A 26876-nucleotide genomic window follows, 5' to 3' on the forward strand; every position below is an offset into this window, starting at 1 on the left:
GATATAGTTAGCAATTTTGAAAATGTATTTCCCTTAAAAGAACACCAACCCTAAAGCCATGTGAAGAGCAGTGGCTATGCCGGCTGACAGCCGTACTACACGAGGGCCAATGTCAGCATTAGACATACACTTTACTGGGTTCTAGAGCAGCCAGTACCCTAGTGACCAGTGCCAAGAATGGAAGAAAACAACTGAAAGTTTAAGCAAGAAGCTGTGAACTGTTCCAAGTGCCAGACAGCCCTGCACTGCAGAGCAGCCGCGGCCTTCGTGCTCACAGACTCTGGCTTTACTCAGAGCAAGAGGTCATTCCCACAGTCAGGGGAACTAACCGATTCTGTCTGTACCTTCTGCTGGAGAGCTGTCCCATCTCTGGCTGGGAGTAGGATGCTCCTGCAGACCACGGTGGTAAAGGCAGCTCTGGCTCTAACAGCGGCTACTGTTCTAGCAACCTGCTCCTTTGTACTCTTCGGCTACATTCCCCAAAGGATTAAAAAATGTAGCAAAGATGAGGACTTTTGTCTCAAATTCAAATCCCCATAGTCTAGAACCACCCTACAGCAAGGAAATCCACAAAGGCACCAGCCAACACAGCAGCAGCCTCGCCACGGCCACCAAGGAAACCCAAAAACTAACGGAAGGAAACAGAGGGCTGACTACACTTGATAATAAAAGCATGTGTTCCTCCCCTGATAAACGACACTGTAATGCACTGACAAGTGTGGTTTGGAGCAATGGTACAGTCTGTATACAATATTTGTGGATCTCCTCTGAAACCCCTTACTACCTTTGTGCATCCAGATGACACGCTGATGACAACAGACACAGAAAACCATCACAAGCCATGTGGTGCCATCTGCGTGCGCTTCACCTGATGTTACCTGTTCTTCCTATAGTTTCAAACCATCTGCAGAGAACAGATACACAGAACTGAAGTAGCTATGATTAGAATTATTTAAAGCCTTCAGAAACTTTCCAAACTTTCCAGGACTTCTGATGGAGTCCTCCCACCCTCCCTAACAGAATCCAAACAAAGCCACCCCTTGACCCGTGAGTCCGTCAGACTTGATGGGTGCTCAGGGGTTTTGGTCTGCCTTCTTATTCTTCCTCTTCCTCTTCTTCATCATCATCTTCATCATGGCAGTGTGTAATCTCCTGGGGAGCCAGTGGGAAGAGGTTGGGGGGCTTGATCTCACTAATGGATCTCGTAAGCTGGTGTCGCTTATAGTCAGTGTCTTTGAAATCCACTGATGTGCGGTTGCGGGTGGCGAGAGGAGACTCCATCTCATTGATATCCACATGTGTGTGCTCTACCGTTGATTCATGTGGCATCTAGAACAGAGCAAACACTCAGGCTGCAGGCAGAGCAAAGGAAACGACCTTGGTTTCCCAAGCAGAAACACCTAAGCTGCAGCTCACTTCCCATGGCATGAAAATATTATTATATTTTATAATATTATAGAATATTATATTCTACTTTCATACTTCCCTAACCAGTCCTGCAACAGCAGTATCAGGACATACATATAAAAACATTTACTTCAATATTTCAATTAGCACTAACAAAGGAGTCTTCCACACCCTACTCAAAATAGGAAGTCTTCACTATTCAGTTTAACTTCAGGAAGCAGTGTCAGAGTCAATAGTGTCTACCTTGGTCTATCATTTCCTTACTAATCACAGAAGCCAGTCATAATTTTCACACAAACTGTCTCCCATGTTATTCCACAAAGCTGGTTGCAGATGGGACTCTATGGCACATCTTTATACAAATGAGTGCTCTATACATATGTTTATTTGCATGTATGACAGAAGAGGGCATCAAATCCCATTACAGACAGTTGTGAGCCACCATGTGGTTGCTGGCAATCGAACTCAGGACCTCTGGAAGAACAGCCAATGCTCCTCACCACTGGGCCGTCTCTCCAGCCCCTCTATGGTACATCTCAAATGTCAAACACAATGCACTCACCAGGACATGGGCAGCTCTGAAGAGGTAGCTGAACGGGTAGTACAGCAGGTTGATGAACGACGCTGCGTAGAGGTCAGCGTAGCGCATCACTTGGCTGGCGAAGAGCGTCTGCCGGGAGCCACTACGGAACAGGCTTCCCATCATCCCATAGCACATGTCCATGTCATGAGTTACTTTCTTAAAAAAAAAAAAAAAAAAAAAAAAAAAAAAAGAGTCCTCAGCTCATGCAACTATTTGACGGTTACCAGCTACAAGTCCCTGCATAATCAAACATGAAAGTGACTCAGACAGCTGACTTCCCATGTTTTGTCCCAAGTCTCATCTGGATACCTTAATCCGTCTCTGGATGGAACTAATGTCCGGGCGCTCATTGCTACTGCTGTCCAGGTGCCTGGGAACAAGAGGAGAACATGGTGACGACCTCTGAGAGAACACGCGTCCCCTGTGTCACTTGGAGAGGGAGGTGGACTTTGGAGCATTAAGTTGTGGAGCTGAAAACTTACTTGTAGAGTTCAGCCAAGAAAATATCCAAGCTCTGAAGTTCTTCAAAAAGTGCTAGTTAATTTTGGAAAGGAAAAGAAAATGTTTTACACAAATCAAGCAAAAGTACCTTGTAAATGATGGCTTTTAAATGATGTTCAAACTACTGAAATTTCACATATGACCAAAAAGTATAGCCTGGGTCGATCATGCCAGGTATATAAATCCCCTGTGCCTCCTTCACCCCACGTGGACTCTGCCAACAGACACCACAGTCTCCTTTTCAACTGTCTTTTCCTACTTACAGCCACAGCCCACAACCCCTCCATCTGTGTGCTCATTCTGGGCTTCCAAATGATCAACTTTTAATCCCTTGGATGCAGACACCAAAGTGATAGTCTGACTTAAAAAAAAAAAGTTGTGTGTGGACGTGTACGGGCTTGCACATGCTACGGCATATGTGAAGACAGAGGACAATGTGTGGACCTCAGTGCTCACCATGCGGACTCTGGAGACTGAGCTCCGGCCAAGCTCAGCAGCAAGCACCTTTACCCACTAAGCCCCGACAATCTGGAGCAAAGGACTAAGAATCAGGTGTCTTGTCTAGAGTCACTACTCAACTGGACTTCTAAACTTCACAGGCAGGAAATATAAAATGTATGGGCAACATCAGTTAGTATCAACCACACGCTCCCAAGGGAATCACACCCTAATCTATCTACTGAACTTCTACCATCTTCACAATCAAGAAGAGCCTTCTAATTGTGTTCTGTCACAGAGAAGAAGAAGAACCATTGCTTCTCTTTCCTTTATATTACACTACCTCAGCTGAGGTCAACTTGGAGGCAGATACTCCCTTCCATTTTCATGGGAGGATAAGGCCAAGGTGCATGCAGATTTTGAGTAGAGAAACCAGAGTTCCCATCAACATAGGGCACGCTGGCAGAGCTGGTAACTCTTACCACAGTGAGAGGTGCACTAGGACTATGGAGAACCTGCCTATCAGATGCCTTTATGCAGCCACCTGTAGCCCAACTGAAGGGCGGGTACCACATAATACACACTGGGTGGCTTGGTTTAAGAGTGTAAGTTGGCCTCTGTCTTCACAAATACCAGGTTATTAGCATTCAGAGCCACTGCTGCCCCAGAATCACAGAGTGTTAGGAAGATGGAGAGAGTGAGCTATGGTTGAAGAAGCCTGGGCTACAGATGGAAGTAGATGTCATAGTTCACAAATTGTTACTATAACTCATCCCAGGACAGAAACATTCTACACTACCTCAAAGGGCTTTGAAAATCTGACACACACACACACACACACACACACACACACACACACACACACACACATTCTACACTACCTCAAAGGGCTTTGAAAATCTGAGACATACACACACACACACACACACACACACACACACACACACACACATTCTACACTACCTCAAAGGGCTTTGAAAATCTGAGACACACACACACACACACACACTTGCACACACACTCCAGAGTTGTATGAAATGACTGAGTAATGGTTTCTCTAAGAGAATCAAGTCCAAGCTGTCACATAAGGTACAGACGTTGTGGCGAAGGTTTTAACTAAGAGGGACAATCCTTACAACTCTTGTCAGTCCAGACGTGGAGCTCCTGTGCAAGCTCAGGAATCACCAAGAAAGTTCTCCACCCTTGCCGTTTCTTTGACTTCAGAATGTCTCCAAAAATGTGATCTCCAATATACAAAATATCTTTGCCCTTAGCTCCCAACAGGTCACAGATTGTATCAGACGAACCTGAAAGGAGTAAATGAGAAATGTTTCTATAGTAACGGAGGCATTCAAAGCACCACAGCCATGCTAAAGAAATGTATAATTATGGGAAAGAGGAGCCTTTCTTAAAGACAAAGGTGAAGCCCTACTGTGTAAGAATTCCAGGAAGACAGTGTCAACACCCCAGAGCTGGGCTGGAGACAGAGCCCAGCAGTGCGATGTCTACGCAGCATGTAAGTGGCCTCAGAGTGCAGTCTTCAGAGCCACCAGAGGTGCCCTGACCAGTTTTCATCACGAACTTATCATTAAGTTGGCTCTATTCAATTGCTTCTGACTCTTGACACTAAATGCATCTACGTGGGCTTCTTGAAAGTCTTTTAAGAAAAAATAACCCAAAATGGTTTCAAAACATTGAGAGAAACCCTCAACAGAAGGATCTTTTAAGGAAAACAAAACTTAATCCTCTTGGCTTTCACTGGCAGATGAGTTGGGAGATGACATTTCTGGTCCTAAAGAACTGTTACATGGTACTATGCTGAGACTTTTCACAGTGAAGTCTTAAGGGGTGCCTCAGGGAAGCCAATGCTCACTGAGCAGGAGACAGGCGGCTCACCTCCTGAGTAGACGATGCCGTGCTGCAGGGGGCCCGTGTAGGTGCCAATTTTCAGTTTTCCAGTTTTCTGGGTAGAAAGAATAAAGACTGAAATCTTACGGCATTTGATCACAATCTCTACCCATGCCGCTACCTGACCAAGCACGCATTCTTCTTAAGAAGCGCTGTTGGCTAGGTCAGGTAAAATCAAAACTCCCAACTTCAAAAGAGAAATTACGGCCATTAAGTTAAAAGAGGCAGTGGGAAGGTGAACATCAAGGATCATGTCTCAGAACATTCTCAACTTACCGTGTCCACCTGACGCAGTACTGTGCCTTCTCCAAAAAAGAGTGGTTTCCGAGCATCCACCAGAATCAGATCAAAGTAAGACTGCCATGGCCGATGGGAGCTCCCAGGCTGGTGGAACAGAATCAGCAAAAGCCACATCATCACCGCCCCCTCATACTTAATCTCATCAAAGACAAAGAATTCTAAAATAAATTTTTTGGAAGCTGACAGGTGTGAGTAATAGCTTTGATAATTTCCACAGTTTAAATTATTTATTCTCTGAAGTACAGTAACTTATTCCATAGTATTTGAAACATAAAGTATGAGAAAAGCTAGGCAGTTGCAAGCTACAATGCAAGGGACAAACTGGGGAGACTCTATTTGTCCTTAGAACGATGGCTCTAGGCTGACACTGGCCTCAGCTCATTCCACAGATGGCATTATGGTGACTAACACTCTGCCTTCTGAGATGGAACTATGGTGCTAACCTTTGCAAGCCAACCTGAAGGGTACTACACACAATGTAGTTTTGGTATTTGCTGAAGCTTACTCAGGGAAGTTAGGATTCAGATCCTTAAGTGTGTGACTAAGCTGCAATCTGTTCTTTAAATCTGAGCACGGTCACACTACAGAAAGACTTTTACCAAAGTCAATTGCTTCCTTGGCATAACACTCAGCAGTAAATGATCTAGAAACTGTCAAGAATATTCACATTAGCATTGTGTTTCTGTTAAACTAATATCACCCTCAATCTGACCCTCACAACACAAGTGATTCTGCTGAAAAACTTATTTTGATCCTATTCATTACAGACCACATAAATATTCATTTTATTTCTATATAATAAATATTTAGATTACCAGAGGTTTTAAATTCTGTTAGTCCTGGACTACTTCTTCTAATGCTGACTAAACGCTAGGCCCTCTAAAGCTAGGAGGGTCTCGGCCACTGTTCCCTTTAGTGTTCTAAAATGATTACATGTGTTCGTTATTAGTTAACACAAGACATAGAAAATTAGTTTAAAAACAACATATATTAAATTAGTATAATACCTTGGGGCCATGTGGGAAATCAAACAGGTAAGTCATGATTTTCTGGGGAAAAAGAAAGGTGTACATGTGACTTCTGCTCAGGACAGACACAAGCTTTCTAACAGCAAGATTAACTACATTCGTAATTTCTCCATAACTTATGAAATCATGGCAGAGGAAGTTAAAAACTACTGCTTCATCAGGCAAAGGGTAGCTGGCTTCTCAGACGTCTAGGTGATTCTGCACACGTTCACCCACCTGCCCCATGCAGCTCTCCTGAAGTCACTTGAAGACAAGAAAGACTGAAGGGCTCAGAGAAAAGCAGTGACTCACACGAGCTAGTGTACTGCCACTTTATAGCAGTGCACTGGGGCAGGGGCAGAACCTCCTGATAGGACTGTTAACCTATAACTGCATCAGCAAAAGTAAGGTGTTTAAATTTGGACTCTGTGTGGTTTTTTACCCCCTTCTGTATCCTTTAATCATGATTTAAAAAAAAATTTTAAACACAAGAAGTGGTAAATTTTGATTTCTAAGATTCAAAAGATTGTATCACCTTTCACTATGGGATTTCTAACAATAAAGGGACATAGAAGAAAGGGTATGATTTCTCAGACATAGATAAATAATTCTCTGAAAGGGTAGAGAAGCCATTATAGTAGCATAAACCCTTCGACTAACTTCCCAAATTTAAACTTTTAAATAGCCACTATAATAGTAAAAAAAAGGATGCTAGGGAAGACTGCCGAGACTCCACATGTCCTCTGTGCTATGCACTTATGTGCCCTCCTCAGTGTCTTCACAGTCCTCTGGGTCAACACCCTTCCCTGTATAAGCAAATACAGACATTAAGTACTCACATCTGTGTATTTATAGTCACTGTTAGTCGCAAGAAACACTTTCCCTACTTCCTTCATTCGGCTCAGAAGCAACGGCAACTTGCCCTGAAATGGTGAAGCAGTGACAAAGAATGTCAGTGTTGGTTGTCACAGACTGTAACTCTGCCCAAACAGGAAAAGGTAACAGGCCTTTTAAGGATTAGTTGGTTGAGTTCAGAAATTTGCATTTAAAAACCCACATTATTGAGTTTTAAAGTATTAACATACATAGTATGTTTTTTACACAAATAAGTATATAGCCATTAATAAGAGAGCTTAACCATCTTCAAGTCTGCCTCAGAAAAGAGTTTAAATTACTTTGTTACTGAAGTTCACTATTGATTTTCAAACTGTACCAAAATTCTATATGAAGATTACTAAATATGATGCTACTGTATACACTGTGGCTTCATAAAAACTTTGCAGAATATAACGACAGGTACAGGTGCTACCTAGAATATCCACACTTAACTGAAAAAAAAAATTAAGGGAATTCTAACAGCTGGTGTGCCTAGAAACAAAGACGCACATATCACAAGAACGCTCCTTTGCACAAAGTGGGTCCAATTGTTCTATGATCTTTCGTGAAGCAATAAGGGAAAGGGGTAGAGCAGCGGTTTGACAGGAGGGGAAGGGTTAGTGACAAACCCAGAGACGTTGTTACTGCATTCTGTCTTTACTCTATGGAAAGGTAAGTCACTATATCCTAGGATTCTGTACATGATAAATGTCTTCTTATTATTTTTAATTATCAATGTATGTGTGTGTGCACACACACGCACATGTGTGGAGGTGCCAGGGGAAGGCATCAGGTCTGCCTGAAGTTGGAATTACAAGCAGTTGAAAAGCCACCAGATATGGGTGCTGGGACTTGAACTCAGGTCTTCTGAAAGAATAACAAATGTTCTTAACCATTGAGCTCTCTATCTGCCCCATATAAAATCTAAAATAAAGCACAGTCCTGGAGCTTACACCCAAGGCCTTGCACACACATCCAAGTGCTCTGTGACTGCTATACACCAGCCCACGACTTCATGTTTTAAACAACTTAGCCTCACAGAAAAGTTGTGATTATATACACATACACATGCACACATATATACACTTAGTATGTGTTCCACATACATTCCTTTAATAGTAACACTGACACTGCATCATAACTATAAGAACACTGTGAACTGCAGCTACTTAAGTCTACCCACTGGTCGTTAATGTGGCTTCAAAGCTGTGCTCATATTGTTTGCTAACAGAGTGAAGACACTTAAGTCAGTCAGACCCGTGCACATTTTTAGTGGATCATCTGTAGCCCTTAAGATTTGGGTGTGAATCTTAGCCTGGCCAACAACTGACCTTCCAACTGTGTGACCTTCCAACTGTGTGACCTTCCAACTGTGTGACCTTCCAACTGTGTGACTTTCCACATGACATTAAGCATTTTTTTTATCCCGCAGTGTCTGTATCTATAAAAAGTAACAGTAGCATCTCACAGTTGATGAAGATTACATTGTATAAGGCATCAATCACTGCATGGTGATGTGCACACAGTACCCTCCAGCTGCAATAATTAGAGCTAAAACATGAAATACTGAGTCTTCTTGTTTCTTAGAAAATGGAAAACTAGTGAAACTACAAGCTGGCAGACATTGTTTGTGACTACGCTGCAAGTGCCTTTCCTCATCTACGTCATGATAAACAGGCTCGTCCTTCATGTCTTTACAAGGCAAAAAACCCACCATGCAGACTTGGCTATCTCTTCGATACTTACATCTTTGACTACATACTTCTCAAGATTTTCAACTGTCTTTTCCTTAAGGGAGCCCTAGAAGAAAGAAAAAGAACTAAGAATAAAGCCAGGGGGGATGTTTCCTTTTTATTTTTATTTTAAGTTCTTGCTCTAGGGCCCCAGCTGGCCTTGGACTCATCTTCCTGCTTCAGCCCCCAAGTACTAAGACTTCAGATTTAGGACATCATGTCCCCCTCAAAGTCAAGCTTGTTTGTCTGAGACAAAGCTTTACTTTGTAAAGCAGGCTAGCCTTGAACCTGGACAGGCTCAGACTCTGGGACTATGGAGTACATCACCACACCTGACCTATAAATCCATTTTTAACCTTTACTAGAAAACTTGTGCTTACTATCAAACAAATAAATATTCTATTTAGCAAAATGAAAAATGTTAGACAAAAAAAGACTTCAAATATAATATTATTCACATTTTAAATAGAAAATTAAAATTTTTCATATTTTAAATATTTTCATATTTTCAGTTTATAGTAAAAATAAATCTAATACTAACTAGTGGGAGTTATTTGAACAAAATCTAAACAGACCACCATCCACAAAATATGTAAGTATAATTTCATATGTTAAAATTCTTCTAAATACCAGGGCTACACAGAGAAACCCTGTCTCGAAAAAACAAAAAAACAAAACAAAACAAAAAATTCTTCTAAATGTTTTTTTAAGAAATGCAAGCAATAGAATTTAAGTGCTAAGCCTCAAGACTGAGGAACACTGTCAGTGTGGTCAGATAAGAATAAACACAGGAGACAAATTTCTCTTAACCCCTTTTTAAAAGTAGGAAAAAAAAAGTTTTTAAGAGGATGTATTTTTCTGTTAATGTATGTGAGTAAATGTTTTGCATGTATGCATGTCTGTGTACCACATGAGTGCCTGGTGCCCAGAGAGACCAGAAGAGGGCGTCAGAGCCTCTGGCACTGGAGTTACAGATGGTTGTGAGCTGCTACGTGTACACTAGGAACTGAATTAGGGTCCTCTGCCAAGAGCAGCCAGTGCTCTTAACTTCTGAACCATCTCTCCAGCCCGTCTCCACTTTCTTTTTTAAAAAGAAGAAGCATTCTGCTCTATTTGCACATTTCCACTTGCAAAATTAGTATTAGAGCACAGATGAGCGTTAGAGAAAAGGCAAGGAAAGCAGCAGCTTCTATGTACCTTGTAATGGACCCAGTCCACTGCGTCTCTTACATCCTGGAACATACTCCGGTAGGACATGAAGAGATCCCCATCTTTAAATCCTGTGTCACAACTACAGAAAGAGGAAAAAAAATGACAGACAGTGAATGAAATGACCAAGGGACCCAAAGGTTCCCCATCACAGTGTGGTACAGGTTGTGGTTAGCTAGGAACCGCTCCCTAATCGAAATGCATTAGAGCATTAAAATGGCCAGAATATTGGTATTTGGAATATAATAACTGTGTGCAAACACAACGATACAGGATAATTTACAGGATGGAATTAAAAGGCCAAGGTCCCAAAATACCAAACTCATCACTTTTAGAAACAGGTTCTCACTGAGCAAACATTTGGAACATAGGTTCTCTCTCCCTGACTTTTCTGGCATTGTCCCTAGGTACAAAGATACTGTTCATTTCTATCTGGATTCCATTTTCCTGCAAATTGCCCTGAAGTGGGCAAGGCCTCAGATACAAACTTAGCAGACTCTAATACAGAGGAGGCTGTTACACACCAAGCAATGGCCACACAGCTCCCCCAAAAGAAAAGGCTAACCTGTGCAAGACTTAGGCAGAATTTTGCTTTAGGGAAAATAAGTATTTACTCCTTGGTGAGATCTTGCTGGGCCTGAGAATGAACTTAAATGACCATCCCTGGATGGCTTCTGGGTAGCTGCTGTGAAATGAGTCGGGGGTTTTAGTGTAACTCTGCTTGGACAGATAAGCATCACACAAACCTCCCACTCAGTTGTCACAATTAGCACCTCTGCTGCCGTCTTCAATCCCAGTCACAAGTGGTCCCTTCCAAACATGGCTGCAGCACACTGGCAAGGAGAGGGGCCGTGTGGGAGGTGAGAGCCTGCATGGAGCTGCTGGTGCTGTCCATCTCTCAGGCTGGCAATGTGGCATCTCTCACTAGCACTAAATTCACTTTAGAAAAGCAGAAAAGACCTACAATGGCCAGTTCTCTAAAACCCTGTACATTAATTTAAAAATCAACTGGATAAAGGAAATTGTAGTATAAACATACCTGGTATATCTGGGACAATTAGTAAAAAAATCTACTAGGCAGGCCAACAGGTAGGTCTCTGAAAATGAAGAAAAGATATTAATAAGCTATAAGTAAAATCATCAAGCTGATTTAATTAGCTTCCTTGAACAGTGGTCCTGGGACGAAGGGACAGCATGTATATAGTAAGCAGAGGTGGTCTACCTGGAAGATTGAATAGTGTGTTCAGAATGTAAAACCGTTCAGTGTCATCTCGTTGGATAAATTTATTTGGATACTGCTCTCTAGTTTCTGGTCTGTAAGAAAACGTAAAAAAAAATTAATTGATATACGAAAAGTTAACAACTGTAGAAAACGTCACTAATCAATGTTTTATTAAATGCATTGATGGACATGTGAAAGACAGAGCTGTGATCAGGCTCAAGGGGAACCCTTAAACAGCACTCCTTATAAAGGACACCCAGGGCTCTCACTGTGCTAGGGAGGTAACTTAGGCACACACAACCCAACCTCTACAAGAAGGCTGTGGGGACTCTGAGACTGAAGGGGAACTACTCAGCTGTAACGGATTAAGGAAACAGCCCATAAACAGTGCTCACCCTGTAATCCCAGCACTGACAGCCAGGCCAGCCAGGGTGACACAGTGAAACCCTGTCTCAAAACAAATAAGTAAATAAAATGTTAAGATAAATAAGTCTGAAGCAGAAGGAAGAGACTGTGAAGAGAGGCAAGGACAATGGAGAAAGGATTCCTGTAGGTGCTGGTGTGCTGGCCTCTGCTGCAACACCTAAGTGGACACTTCTGCTCCTGGATAGAGCGTAGAACAAAGAGCAAGCCTTCCTTACCCATCTGAGCTGTATTTTTTTCTGTTCCTCTTTATTGAATGCAGACAAACTTCTGACTTGACCTGCTTAATCTGCAAGGCCCAGTTCCTATCAGTAAAGTGCTCACCATGCAAACACCAGGCACTTGTTTAGAATCCCAATACCCACATGAACGCCAAGCACTGCAGTGTGCGCCCATAACCCTAGCAACGGGGAAGAAGGGTACAGACAGCCGAGTGGAACTCAAGCCAAAGCACTGAGTTTCAAGGACAGTATCTCACAAATAAGGTGGAGAGTGACTGAGGAACACACCTGCCATCCACCACTGACCTGCACACACACAACCCCACAAAGACAAAGAAAACCAATATAAAGCTTACACATAAGTATAAGTTGGGTAAAGTCCTATTTAAGTTACTTAACTTGAAGGTATGGACTCCAGTCAGGGCCATCAAATCCTAATAGTTCCTTGATTAGCAACCCCTCTCATCATCCTTATGAAACAAAGTTTCTAAGAAATAAAGACTAAGTGGAAAGCCATCTCTTTGGCTTTCAGGCAGACCAGAACAACACTAACAGGCCATCCCTCCAGGCAGTGAGTGACAGCTGGCTTTAGACAATCCTGGTGCAGCTGCTTTAGCCATCACACCTCTGACAAATTTGGACGATCGGGGAAGACAATGCACGGGAACAGAAGAAACTGTCTTTGGACTTGGAAGGAACACTGGTAACTTTGGTGACCCACAGCCCTAGGCTAACAAGGTGTGACAAAGCCAGATGGACACTGACCTCCTTTTCACCTCATCGACTGTACCTTAAAAACCGTTTCCCTGCCATGTTCATGTTTTCCCGGAGATCTTTTCCTTTTGCACTAAGCTTAAATGAACCTGTATTTACTCACAAATGACTTACTCAAAAGCATTTCCAAAGAAGCTACTTTATGAAACTTTATGTACAGAAACTTTTCTTTTTTTCCGAGACAGGGTTTCTCTGTCTCACTCTGTAGACCAGGCTGGCCTCGAACTCAGAAACCCGCCTGTCTCTGCCTCCCAAGTGCTGGGATTAAAGGCGTGCACCACCACCGCCCGCAGAAACTTTTTTTTAAAAGAAACTTTATATATAACAGGTTGATAGATCTTTTTTGTTATTTGTTTGATATAAAGTCTTATATAGTCCAGACTGGACTATGTAGTCAAAGATGAGTTGAACTCCTATGGACTCCTGCCCGGACTACACAGGTGGACCACCACCCTCAGCTTAGGCCAATGTATTTTGAATTTTAAGTTTGGATGTAAAATGAATTTACTGAACTGCTTCTCCTCATTTTTTCCCCTCTGCCTTCTCTTCAACTAATAGCCAGAACAATGTAATCCCTTCTCAGACACAAACAGAACCCTGGTTCATTTTCACTGGGCTCCTTGTAACAGTGACAGTATCCTGGACACGATGAGCTTCCTAGCCTGCTCAGAGAGGTCAAAGTGACATTCACTTCATTTCATTGTCCACCTGAGACATCTCTGAGCCTGAGTTATGCAATAAGGCTTGTTCAACAGCACTGTGCAATGTGCTTCCGTTCTAAGTGGAACACTGCTATGATCTCAGACCTAAAGGATGTTCTGACACAATTTCAGTTAGTTTATGCCTCTTACAACAAAAAGCATTGCCAAAACCACTTCTTCAATTATTCCAATGTAACTGTAATGACTTTAGCACTTTCCCATCAGGAATAAATAATTCAGGAAAATTTATGAAAGCATAAAATGTTTTCATTTCAAGTTGTAGTTATGACCTAAATACAGTGTCAACTTCTATTTTTTTTTAATTTTTCTTTGTTTTTTTTTTTTTTTAGATTACTATGTATGCGTTGTTCTGTCTGCATGTATGTGTGTATATGCATTGTGTGCATGCTGGATGCCTGTGAAGGCCAGGAGGGCAGCAGATCCCCTGGAACTGGAGTTATAGATGGTTGTGAGCCACCATGTGGGGGCCAGAAGCAGAACCCAAGTCCTATGCAAGTGCAGCAAGTACTCTTAATCACAGAACCATTTCTCCATCCCCCAAACTGTGTTTTTAAAAAACAAAACAAAAAAACTTTTAGGCTGTTTCACACACACAAAAAGTAGATACTTACATATTTATAACTTATATTTACTGCTTACTAGAGAGGAAACTCCCTCCCTCCTTCTTTTTACAGTGCTGTGGATGTAACCCAGGCCCTACATCTGAGTGAATGTCGACTGCACAACTCTCTTCGACATCCCATCTTGTCTGTCTTTATTGATTTAATTAATTTATTTATTTATTTGAGGAAGGGTCTCTCTACGTAGCCTTGGCTGTCCTGGTATTCACTATGAAGAGTAGGCTGGCCTTGAACATACGGAGATCTGCCTGCCTCTGCCTCACGGTGCTGATGTTAAAAGCATACACCCCCACACAGAGCCTCTTTATATTACCCAGGCACTGGCATAGAACTCCTGAATTTAAAAACTCTCTTATCTTAGCTTTCAGAGTAGTCTGGCACTATAGGCAAGCATCACTGTGCCCTGCACTCCCTTGTAGTTAGGGTACCTTATACTTTTAACCCTGTGTTTTAAGATGTTTTCATTATACAAATGTCTGAAAATATTTACTCAAAGACTAAAATATACTAGTTAATAAAAATTTCAGTTATTTAAATTGTTATATAGTTCAAAGTTTTCTTTTTTTTTTTTCTTTTTTCTTTTTTTTTTTTTTTTTTTTTTTTTTTTGGTTTTTCGAGACAGGGTTTCTCTGTGTAGCCCTGGCTGTCCTGGAACTCACTCTGTAGACCAGGCTGGCCTCGAACTCAGAAATCCACCTGCCTCTGCCTCCCAAGTGCTGGGATTAAAGGTGTGCGCCACCACTGCCCAGCAGTTCAAAGTTTTCAAATGACATTTATGTGTGTATTTTTTCTGTATTAAAAAAGGAAAAATAAACAGGGCGGTAGTGGCACACACCTTTAATCCCAGCACTTAGGAGACAAACACCTCTGTGAATTTGACTGGCTCTACAAAGTGAGTTACAGAACAGCCAGAAATTCCCTGAGAAATTGTCTTAGGAAAAGTAAGCAAAACAAACAAATATCTTAGAACTTAAGTCTAAAACTAAGTCTAAAGTGTCATTTTTTAGCAAGCATGAAAATTAGCGTTTGGGGTGTTATATAATTAGAAAACAGAAAAAAATATAATTATTAATACTTTAATTATGCTTATGTAAAGGGATGACTCAATGATTAAAGGAAGACTAACTCACCCGTGCAGACAATGTCATGTCATTTACCTACGAAAGTATCAGAGGGGCTATGGAGACTGTGAAACTGGTCAGATGCTTGCCATGTAAACTAAGGACCCGAGGTGAGTCTGAGAACCCATGTACTAAAACAAAGGGCACAGAGGCATGCGCCTGCAATCCCAGCTCTGGGGCAGTAGAGACTGCTAAATTCTCAAGCTCACTGATCATCTAGCCTAGCCAACCTGCCGGCATCCCCCATGACTCCATCTCAAAAGACAAGGCAGCAAGGGCCGCTGTAGGAACTCACTGAGCAAACCTGACAACTAAATTCCATCCCTGGAAGGAAGTCACAGTGGAAAGAAAGAACTAATTTCTTAAAGCTGTCCTCTGACCTCCTGGCATACACACTGTGGCACAGTGCACACTCCACATACATACACACAATAATAATAAAGAAAATAAGATGGACTGTTTCTGGGGCACGTGCAAGTGCACATACATTCCCACCAGCCCCCTACCCTCTCTCAAGAGGCTAAGGGTTTTCTGTACTCACCCTCTTATGAAGTTAAATCCGTGTGCACAAACCAAGAGGTTCCCATAGGCATCGACTTTCAAAAGATTTCCATAGAGTGTGTCAAAGACAAGTCCTCTACACGAAAGGGAGACAGTGACAGTTAAAGTCATGCAGATTGTATGTGATCACCACACAGGAGCTTCATCTAACTCAAGCTCTGTACCATGTATGCTAAGTAAGCACACGCATTTTAGAAATCAAACTGCGGGCGGGACTGGAGACCTAGCTCAGTTGTAGTGCACTTGCATCCTCTGTTTGAATCCCTAGGATCCATCCCAGGATTTGTAGAGGCAGATGGAAGGTGGGACGGGGAGGGTTCTCAATGCAACTAGTAACACTTATTATTATTATTAACATGTATGTACTATTCTGGAGTTACGGCTCCATCAAACAAGCACAAATTACCCTGGCTCCTAAGGAAGCTGCTATCTGTCTACAATAGTCTTTAGATTTCTTCAGACATTAAACTGCTTGTATTTCCCAGTATCCAATGTTACACGTGGACAAATGTGATAGTATTTCAAACAAATGTCTTTCATAATCTTAAATCTTCCCTATCAATCTAGAAATGCAAAGTGCCAAAAGGTTCTTCCCACCAAGTTACATGTATTAGCAGAACATATAGCTGCTCTCCAGAAGCCAAGATGGGCCAGACAGGACACCTGTGCTCATCCTTCAGCCTTAACCACCCCTCTCTTCCCCACCAGTGGGTCTTCCAGACTCAGCTCTACTCAAGAGCATAGAGAGCTGAGCACTAAGTACTTGGGGGTCTGAAGCAAGAGGAGTCCAGCCTAGGATACATCTACTGTTGAGAGAGGATGGGAGAGAGAAAAAAAGGGAAGGGGGTGGGAAGAGGAGGGAAAAGACAAGCAGAGAAAGGAGGGGAAACCCAAGAGGCAGTGGCAGATGACTGAGTTAATGTATGGAAAGTTCTGCTAATTTTAAAATCAACACTAGCATTTATTGTTGCAGGGACAGGGATAAGTCTGGAATTCATAACAGGGGAAGTGGTTTTAATCCAAAACTATTTTGAAATTTTACCTGGTAGGGAATGTAGAATCATATGCAAAGCTGAGCAGCTCCTGAGGATAGCCAATGGAAACTAATCTCTCCACAGTAAGCTCAAAGCCAAGGGATTCATACTCCGGAGACTTGTACACTGCACAAAGAGGAGGCTCATTAGTCAGCAGGAAGAACAGCCCATGAGAAGAGAGGCAAATGAATGAGTCTCTACTTTTTCCTAATTCCTTTCTTCTTTTCTCTCAAACTTTGTATTCTGTATACAGCCAGTAACTAAGGAAATTCAGCCACTAGAGAAACAGGTTCTATCTGAACAGTTTTAGCCTGTTGTAAACACTTTTCCTGTATCTACTCTTTGACTCCCACAATTTAGTGCTGGGGGGAGGGAATCTAACTCTACATAGCTATGATATTAACTATGAGACTGAATAAATAGCAAACTAGGTAAGAGAGATACGTATTTATTTGTTGGAGGCTTTACTATAACTGTTCACAACAAGCTTTTCCCTCTTGTCTTTATACTTGAATTTTAGCTTTTTCTGGTAGCTGCTCTGTGGTCTTCTAATCAGTTTAGCTGGTCTGTCTGTCAATGTTCTGTCTGTCAAAGGCATCTTCTTATTGGCCCAAATAGCTGTTAGGCCTAAAATTGCTACAACCTGCAAAACCATTCTTGATGAGTATTACTGCAAACAAACTGTAAGAAAACACATTAAGACAATGAAGAAAAACTATTTTGCAAACCAGTAATTAGACATTAAAATTTGGCTCATCAGACATGGTCATCACTACACGGCAGGTAGATACATGCGAATATGTGTGTAAAACTACTTATTTCTCCCAATCTACTTCATAAACATACTGTTTACTAAAAATAGCACAGGTTTCAGGCTGTGGGGTTTCCCTTGACTATGTCTAAAATTTTACACAATGAAAGAGCTTGAGTGTTATCACTGCAGCTCAACAATAAAATCTCACTCCTTCAAATATACCTTTTCCAATTGGTATATTTAGGTTAGCAACCTTCCTTGATTCCAGGAGCAAGTAAGTCATTATAAAAACCAGTAAAATTTCAAAATCCTGTTATTCTTAAATGCCAGCTAAGACAAAAGTTATGCACCCAGTTCTCAGTCTTATGGACCTAGTTTCAACTCCTGTGACGTCATTACAGCTCTTCCACCTACTTCTAACATCTTTAGCCAAGTCAAACTGGACTTTGCCATTTGTTTGCCTATTTAAACTGGTACTGTTAGGTCTCAAATCCAGGACAAACTGCTAACTACTGTACCCATTAACATATCAAAGTCAAGTCTGGGTGCCAGTCTCTACCTGTTAAGAGCCCTCCTCCTGGCCGCACACCTGGCCCTGACCCAGACTCCCCAGGAGCCCCTTCTTCCAGCTGCTGCTCTCCCTTCCCTAACATTAACACTGGACACTTGACTTTCTTTCTTGGTTTTTCAAGACAAATTTTCTCTCTATAGCCCTGGCTGTCCTAGAACTCACTCTGAAGACAAGACTGGCCTCGAACTCAAGGAGAGCCGCCTCTGCCTCTGCCTCCTGAGAGCTGGGATTAAGGAAGTGTGCCACCATGCCCAGCAACTGTGGATGTTTTCAAAAGCAGCTAGACCTCTTTCCTCCCGTAACTCCTACTCTAGCCTCTCTATCTATGCTATGCTCCCTCAAACAAAACTAAACCCTGAGGCCTTCAATGTGGGATTCCAAATCTGTCTGACGTGCCTGTGGCAAAGGCAAAAGCAGTAAGTACGGCATGCTCACACGCATCAACAGAGTAAGAGCTGGTGACCAGGAAGGCATGGGACCCCTGGTACAAAACTAATTTACACTGAAAAACAACAACTAGCATTCTTCACCTACTTTCCCCAAACATGACATCATGCCAATTGTAAAGCCCCCTTTGACAAAATTTCTAAAAATCCAAATTAACTTACCCATACTAATCAAAATCCTATTTAATTAAAAAGTATTCAAGAAAAAAAAATCCAGTACAGCTGACCTTTGTTTTTCTTCTAGGATCTGGCTCGTGTGAAATATTGTTAATTACTAATATTTCAAAAAGGATAATTTGCTGAATATGCCCTCAAAAGAAAGATTAAAAACTAAGCCTGGGGCTGGAGAGATGGTTCAGAGGTAAAGAGCACTGGCTGCTTTTCCAGAGGTCCTGAGTTCAATTCCCAGCACCCACATAGCAGCTTACAACCATCTATTAGAATGAGATCTGGTCCCCTCTTCTGGTGTGCAGGCATACATTCAGGGAGAACAATGTATACATAATAAATAAATAAACAAATCTTTAAAACGAAACAAACAAACTAGACCTTATTCTCCCACCACTCAAACTCATGCCTAAATTGACAATTTTCTGTGGTTAATGAGTTATGACGAATTGGTCATTGAAAATTATGTCCATGAGACAATCTGAACTGAAGGTCAAATTAATTTAGCATTATTTTTTCTTATTAAAAATTTTAAATTAAAATATAATTACATAAGTTCACCCTTTCCTGTCCTCTCTCAAACCCTCCCGTGTTTTTCACTACTCCCTCTAAAGTTAATGGCCTCTTATTATTATTGTTGTTGCATATATATATGTATGTATATATACATATATATGCATATATATGTGTGTGTATGTATACACATGTATACATACATGTGTATACATACACACACACACACACACACACACATCTCCTACTGAGTCCACTCAGTGTGGCTTGTATGAATATGACTTCAAGGCTGACTACTTTGTATTAAATAATCAATTAGGGGACTACCCCTGGGAGAGGGTAATTCTCTATCAATAGTCATTAGTTAGTTGCCTGTAGTTCTTTAACTAATGTGGAATCTGTGAGATTTCTCACTTCTACGTTAGCATTCTAATGATACTGTTATTGTTCAGGTCTAGGCAGCTATATTACTGAGGTGTTGTGGGTGTAGCTTCCTGGCATACCTAGGAAACAATCTCACCAGTGAAAAAATACAGAAAAATAATTCTAAATCCTAAAGAAACAGCAGTAAAACCAAAATACCACATTTATACTGTGTTCAGAGGGCAAAACTTCTCAAATACTTAATTATGGTGACTTTCTATAAATTCACCTTAGAAACACTAAGTCTCCTTCTTCTAAGTCAGTCCATGGTACTTCCCAGAAATGTATTAAGTCCTCTCATTTACTGACCTGAGCTGATCAAGTAAGTGTACCTGGGTCTGTGACTGTCGCTGTGAATGTCTACATTATTCAGGCCATCAGAGCTTAAACTTGAAGCCGAGGCACACTATACTCTTCTTGTTTTTTCCAACTGGGCCAGAATAGCCTGCCCTAGTCTTGGGTGGGAACAGATTTGTCACAGAGTCCAAGTTCTTCTTTAACAACCCTATCTATTTCACCAAGCTCTACATTCATCAGCAAGATAGACAAGCTATTGACATCTCCTCATAAGCCTTTGGGATAATCGTTTCAGCAGTGAGCACTCCCAGGTCACTAAATCATCTGTAGATCTACAACAAAATACAGCCACAGCTGAAGGAGCTCACAAACCGGGGGCTTTAGATGTTTCTTCTAAATGCCCCCTTGGGGAAAAAAAAAACAGCATTTATTCTGACCTGGTTGCAAAATGTCACGAAGCCTATGCAGTGCCACCCTCTTCCAAAGATAAAGGTAAAAAAAGCACTCAAGGCATGGGGCAGGCAGGCTTCCTCAGGTTCAAGGACAGCCCTACAAAGTGAGCTTCCGGCCATACAGGGCTACTTATTGTGATCCTGTCTCAAAAACAGTTAAAAAAACAAAAACAAACAAACAAAAAACTTCATCTTTTTTTTCCCCCATCAAGTGAGCCCTTTAAACTGGCCACAGATACTGGCTGCAGGGACCAGCAGCCTCCATCCCTCAGGCTGCAGAGCTCTGTGCCTTCCCACAGCTGCAAAAGGTCTAACTTCAGTTTTCTCACAAAACAGGAAAGTGAATAATCCAAAGCTTCGAGCATCACTCTCACAACCAACTTCCCAGGGTTCCAACATTGGACAACGGTTTCTGAGTACGGCAATCTCACATGAACTGCTTACTTATTCTCAGAGGAGATTCTGTGCCTAGCCCAATTTACCCAAAATCCAAAGACAAAGAAAGAAATTGTTTTAAGGGCCAAAGCCCAAAAGAAATAGGAAAAAAACAAAACAAAACAAAACACCACCCTGCTTCAGCCACTGGGACAGCACACAGTGTTCTTAGTTACGTAACAAGACTATAATGAGAGCAGCCAAAGCTTTGAAAGTTGGAGCTACAGAGCGCATTTAAAGATATTCTTTACTCAATAATCTTCAAGGAAAAACAGCTCTTCAAAAATAACTGCATGCTGTGGGGATAAGGCTGTGGGCTCTGCTCTGTGTGGAAGCTGTTCACCCAACCAAAACAGCTGACATGAGCAGAGAACGCTCCTTTGGACTAAGGAAAGTTTCTGCCAAAAGCCTGGAATGCTATGCGCCCTTTACCACTGTCACAAGACACACTGTGTGAGGAGCTTATAGACTTTAGGAAAATAAAGGGCAAACCTCTACAGAGGTTCCAGCCCAGCAGAGTACTGCTGCCCAAAACCAGAACTCACATGAGGCAGATGCACGTAGTGTGTGCCACTCCAGTCTTGAAGGAGTTACACTGGCTTTCCTGTTAAAAACAAAACAAAGCAACAAAACAAAACAAAACAAAAACAAAAGCTGGTTTTAAAACCGTTGTGATGAGCTGGAAGGGAGAGACAACATTTGGAAATAGGTATTTACAGGAGTTACCACTGCCCTCCAGTCTAGAAGCCTCCAACCATCACTAAAATTAGATCTAATTGGCTATAACAAAATATGATCATTGAAAATAAGCGTAAGTATTGTGTATTTTTTTTTCTGGCACCCTGGGTTAAAAATACAAGCCAAATCTGATAACAAAATTTTAGACCAAAAGAGTGACAGAAAACTAAATCAGTTTGCCTTAGTTTGTTGGCTCCAGCGGCTCCCAGGGTCCTGCTATAGAAACTGACAAGTACATGGTGCTTAAAGTGGACTACAGCTTGGAAGACTGATTTAAGAAGAAAACAAAAAACAAAGCAGCCCATCTTGCTTTCAAGTATTACTTATGCTGAATCTCCCTATACCAATTTTTCTCCTCTCAACACCTAACTGTCTGTCATCCTCACGTGCATTGTATCAACCATATGCTGTTAAAAATCTAATGAAATGTCTACATCAGTAATGAAAGGAAAGTTTAAAACTTTTCATTTTGTTGGTGAACATTTTTTTTCAGTAATAAGAATTATAATACTGGATTTCATAGTTAAAACAAATATCCCAAAATAATTGAGTTGAATATACATGTGTATTCTTTAAACACACGGATACTTTTAAGATACGAATTATGTCTCACTTTATAGGAGAGACTCCTTTGCCGGGTGGGCATGGCGCACGCCTTTAATCCCAGCACTTGGGAGGCAGAGGCAGGTGGATTTCTGAGTTCAAGGCCAGCCTGATCTACAGAGTGAGTTCCAGGACAGCCAGGACTACACAGAGAAACCCTGTCTCGAAAAACAAACAAACAAACAAACAAAAAAAAAAAAAAAAAAAAAGAAAGAAAGAAAGAAAGACTCCTTTAAGTCTTAGGTTGTGGCTTTTTGTTTGTTTTTTATGTAAAAGGAAGATGGTAATCACAGGAATAGCAGAAATGATCAATTATAGTATCTAAAAATACTAAAGACATTGCAACTAGGAGAAACCATCACTACCAGACAATATGAAAAGCAATGAACAATGTCCACCCACCCAAGAAGTCAATAGCCTTTAGGGTGTATATGAAATCAATATCAATGTTCTTTATATTTAATAGGCTATGTGGCATTAGTCCTCTGTAATTATAACTAGAAAATACATTAATGAGCATTTTTGAAAGAGAAAATACTAACAAAATCTTCCTAGTTCCACATCAACAGTTACCATGGCTTTTTCTACTATACAGAAGAGCCCAAAAACTGTGACCCAGCAACAGGCACAGGCAATAATTTTTCTCTAACCCAAGGGATTACAAATGGTCTAAAAGTTTGGAAATCATGGGACACATTTAGAAATATTTTTTAAACCCTCTAAGTTACTAAATATTTGAGTAAGTAAGTAAGCCAGTCTTAAAATACTACCAATATCTCCATTCTTGAAAAAAAATTAAATGGTAACTAAGAAACGTATTTGTTTAAAAGTACCAAACCAGAGAGTAGGAAGGTCCAGTAGTTAAGTGCCTCCTGCGCACCTAGAGAGCCCTAAGTTGAGGTCCCAGCACCTATATTACCCAACAGTCTAGCTCCATGGCTTCCAATGCCTCTCTTGTTCTCCTGTTACCCACAAACGAGAAGCTTATAGTCACTCAGGTATATGATGTATATATGGTGGTTTTTTAAAAAGTATTAAGCCAGATATGATGCCACATGCATGTTTTCAAGCACTTAAAAAGCTGAAGCAGAACTGTCTTGAGTTCAAAGCCAGCCAAGTCTAGTATAGGCCAGGTAGGGATACATAATAAAACTCTAATAAACACACATGCAAGCAAACAAATACAAATGGGAGTTTAAAAGAATGATTAATATATATAAAGAACTCAAGAAATTAAACACCAACAACCCAAATAATCCTATTTTAAAAGGAGGTACAAAGCTAAACAGAATTTTCAACAGAGGAATCTCAATGGCTGAGAAGCACTTAAAAGACATGTTCAACATCCTCAGTCATCAGGGAAATGCAAATCAAAACAACATTCTATCTTATACCTACCTGTCAGAATGGCTAAAATAAAAAACTCAAGTGACAGCACATGCTGGCAAGGATGTGGAACAAGAGAAGCACTCCTCCATTACTGGTGGGAGTGCAGACTTGTAAACCACTCTGGAAATCAATTTGGCAGTTTCTCAGAAAACTGGGAATAGTTCGACCTCAAGACCCAACTATACCACTCTCCACTATAACACAAGGACACCTGCTCAACTCTGTTCATAACAGCCAGAAACTGGAAACAACCCAGATGGCGTTCAACCAAAGAACAGATTTTAAAGAAGTACACAAAAGAATACCGCTCAGCTATTAAAAACAAGGACATCCTGAAATTTGCGAGCAAATGGATGAAACTAGAAAATATTCTGAGTGAGGTAACCCATACCCAGAAAGACACATATGGTATGTACTCACTTATAAGTAGATATTAGCAATAAACTGCAGGATAACTATGCTACAATTCCAAAGAAAGTGGGTAATAAGGAGGTCCCAAGGGGGGGAATGTTTGAATCCCACTCCGAAGAGCAAATAAAATCGACATCAGAAGTGAATGGAGAGAGGGACCTGGGTGGGAGAGGGAGTGGGGAAGGGAGTGAAGGTAGGGATCAGGTGTGGGGAGAACAGGGGGTGGGGGTGAGAGGGTTGAGAAAGAGAAGGAAAATTATAGGGGCACATTTCTGGGACAATCAAGAGACTTGGGAAGGGGGCGCTCCTGGGAGGATATGGGGTGACCCTAGCTGAGACTCCTGGCAGCAGGTGATATGCAGCCTGAAGTGACTACCTCCTGTAGCCAGGCAGGACTTCCAGTGGAGGGAGGGGGGCACCAACCTACCCATAAAACCTTTGACCCAAAATTTGCCCTGCCTACAAGATGTGCAGGAATAAAGATGAAGCAGAGAGTGAGGAAATGGCCAACAAATGACTGGCCCAACTTGAGACCTACCCCATGGGAGAGAGCCAGCCTCTGACACTATCAATGCTACCCTGCTCTGTCTGCAGACAGGAGCCTAGCTCAAGTGCCATCTGAGAGGCTTCGTCCAGCAGCTGATGGAAACAGATGCAGAGACTCACAGACAAACATCAGGTAGAGTTCAGGGAGTCTTATGGAAGAGTTGGTGGGGGGAGGACTGAGGGAGCCAGAGGGGTCAAGAACACCACAAGATCTAAAGAGCCAAATAACCTGGGCCCATGGGGGTCACATAGACTGAAACGCCAACCAAAGAGCAAGCATGGACCGAACCTAGGACCCCTACACATAAGCAGCAGATGTGCAGCTTGGTCTCCATGTAAGTCCCCTAATAATCGGAGCAAGGACTGTCTTTGAGTCGACTCTGTTGCCTGTCTTTGGATCCCTTTGCCTATCTGGGCCTTGTCTGCCTCAGTGGGAGAAGATGCTATTATTCCTGGTAAGGCTTGATGTGCCAGGGCAGGCTGGTACCTGGAGGGAGGGGTGTCCCCTTCTCTTAGGAGAGGGGGAGGTGGTAGAGGATGGGGCTGAGAAAAGAGGAGAGAGGAGGGCTTCCATCAAGATATAAAATGAATGAGTGAATAAATAAAAAAATGCTTATAAAAGGAAAAGTAGTAACTTAAATGAAAATTTTCCTCTGAGAATATCTATACACTTATCAGGACTTTGTATCTTCAGTACTGTTTAATTTAAGACAAAAAGCAAACAAAACCCAACTGAAAAACATCAAAACTGAAACATTTCTGAGGTATTTAAAAATCAATGCATTTTCCTCCCCCTAAAACTAATAGCCTTTATCCTGAAGGCACACACACAGCTCATGCTCTACTACAAGGACACAAAATTAGGTATTTTTAAGTTTGAGAAGTTGACATGACTTTAAAAGGTATAGACAGGGCAGAACAGATCCTGATCCCCTGGGTCTAGGAAACTATCTGTCTGAATCTATGTGTGCTTTAGTCAGGCTGGTGCAGGTAGCTGGTTTTGCTAATGCTTCCCAGACAACAGCCCTGGGATTCCAACTCTGCTAACATCTCCACACATCTACTGTCATGGTCAGGATGCATGAAGTCAAGCATGTGACGTGGTTAAGGAAGGACACGAGTGTCTTGTGAATGGAAAAGTCACTATTCAACTACAGCTGACTTGCTTGAGAGAATAAAGATCAACTATTGCCAACCTAGATTTTTATCTCTAATCTTTTAGTTTTAAAATGTAACCTAATTAAGCAAGCATTAAACTCACATTCTTTGAGCCAGTTTGTAGTCTGCTAGCTGAAGGAGGACCATGCAGTGTACCTATATATTAAACTGCAACTTCTAAGCATGGTTTTCGACCCATCTGCAATTGAACTGGATATGGGACTAAAAATTTTGGGCAATACTTGAGGTTCTGAATGTACAATGGCCATAAGTCAACTGAGAATTAATTGTGATAATGCACCTGAGGTATTTTAGACAGTGGCCATCCATACTGCATAACAGGACCTCACTGCACACTTGCTCTAAACATATGGCACGTACATTTTCCATGTGCATGTCACACCACATGAGAGGTTCAAACATGAGACTTTTCTACCTTTTATGTCTATACCTTTTATTTTATATGCTATGAGTTAGTGTTTTATGGTATATAAAGTTTTCTGTTCTTTTAGAAATATAATAGTTTGATTACACAAAGACTTAAAATATATTCGTACTATAATTTCTCAGTATATACATATCAAATGCTAAATGGATGCAGTTAGAATTTTTATTTAAAAATTGCTATTGCTGACTTGGTTTTCACCTTTAAAATGTTAAATACAGGGCTGGAGAGATGGCTCAGCAGTTAAGAGCATTGGCTGATCTTCCAGAGGACTGGGGTTTGATTCCCAGCACCCACATGACAGCTCACAACTGTCTATAACTCCAGTTCAATAGGATCTAGCACCCTCACACAGACAGAAAGATATACATGTAGGCAAAACCATCAATGCACATAAAAGCAAATAAATCTTAAATGTATAGATTCTAGATATAGGTAGGTAGGTAAGTAGATAGATAGACAGACAGACAGACAGACAGACAGATAAAATGTTAAGTAAATTTTGACTTGGATTAAGACAGAATTTCCAATTTCTGAAACTGTCCTAAACACACTTCTGTCACTTTATACTATATTCTCAGCATAGATGATTATAAAATCAAAATATCCAATATTACTATATATTACAGCATTAGCTATTTGGCCAAGGCCAGATATGGTTTGTGCCTTTAACCCCAGAACCTAGAATGGAGAAGCAGGCAGATCTCTATGAGTTTCAAGGCTGGCCTGGTCTATACAACAGGTTCCAGGCCAGCAAAGACAACAGTGTGGTACCCCATTGACAGACAGACAACAGACACACAGACAGACATTCAGCCAAGACTTAGTTCTTTTGTGTAAATGTTACAAACAAATATGTATCTCACT

General features: G+C 41.4%; 1 protein-coding gene across 9 annotated transcripts in view; it reads right to left on the bottom strand.

The window, feature by feature from the left end:
- Positions 1-928: 928 nt before the first annotated feature.
- The window catches only part of Nt5c2 (5'-nucleotidase, cytosolic II), a 130416-nt gene continuing 104468 nt past the window's right edge, over positions 929-26876 (bottom strand). For 7 of the 9 annotated variants that reach the window (XM_076923726.1, XM_076923760.1, XM_034500588.2 and 4 more), the window contains 15 exons: positions 16669-16786; positions 15607-15702; positions 11185-11276; positions 11002-11059; positions 9951-10044; positions 8767-8820; positions 6984-7067; positions 6145-6186; positions 5114-5221; positions 4826-4892; positions 4066-4236; positions 2473-2524; positions 2300-2360; positions 1970-2146; positions 929-1329 (listed from right to left, as the gene is read on the bottom strand). In XM_076923726.1, the coding sequence (XP_076779841.1) occupies positions 1096-1329; positions 1970-2146; positions 2300-2360; positions 2473-2524; positions 4066-4236; positions 4826-4892; positions 5114-5221; positions 6145-6186; positions 6984-7067; positions 8767-8820; positions 9951-10044; positions 11002-11059; positions 11185-11276; positions 15607-15702; positions 16669-16786 (1508 nt within the window). In that variant the 3' untranslated portion in view covers positions 929-1095. Of the gene's footprint in view, positions 1330-1969; positions 2147-2299; positions 2361-2472; positions 2525-4065; positions 4237-4825; positions 4893-5113; positions 5222-6144; positions 6187-6983; positions 7068-8766; positions 8821-9950; positions 10045-10708; positions 10841-11001; positions 11060-11184; positions 11277-15606; positions 15703-16668; positions 16787-21264; positions 21324-26876 lie in introns of those variants that run through there. The other 2 variants (XM_034500596.2, XM_034500602.2) reach the window with 2 other exon arrangements.

The sequence above is a fragment of the Arvicanthis niloticus genome, chromosome 1 (genome assembly GCF_011762505.2).
Source record: "Arvicanthis niloticus isolate mArvNil1 chromosome 1, mArvNil1.pat.X, whole genome shotgun sequence".
NCBI lineage: Eukaryota > Metazoa > Chordata > Mammalia > Rodentia > Muridae > Arvicanthis > Arvicanthis niloticus.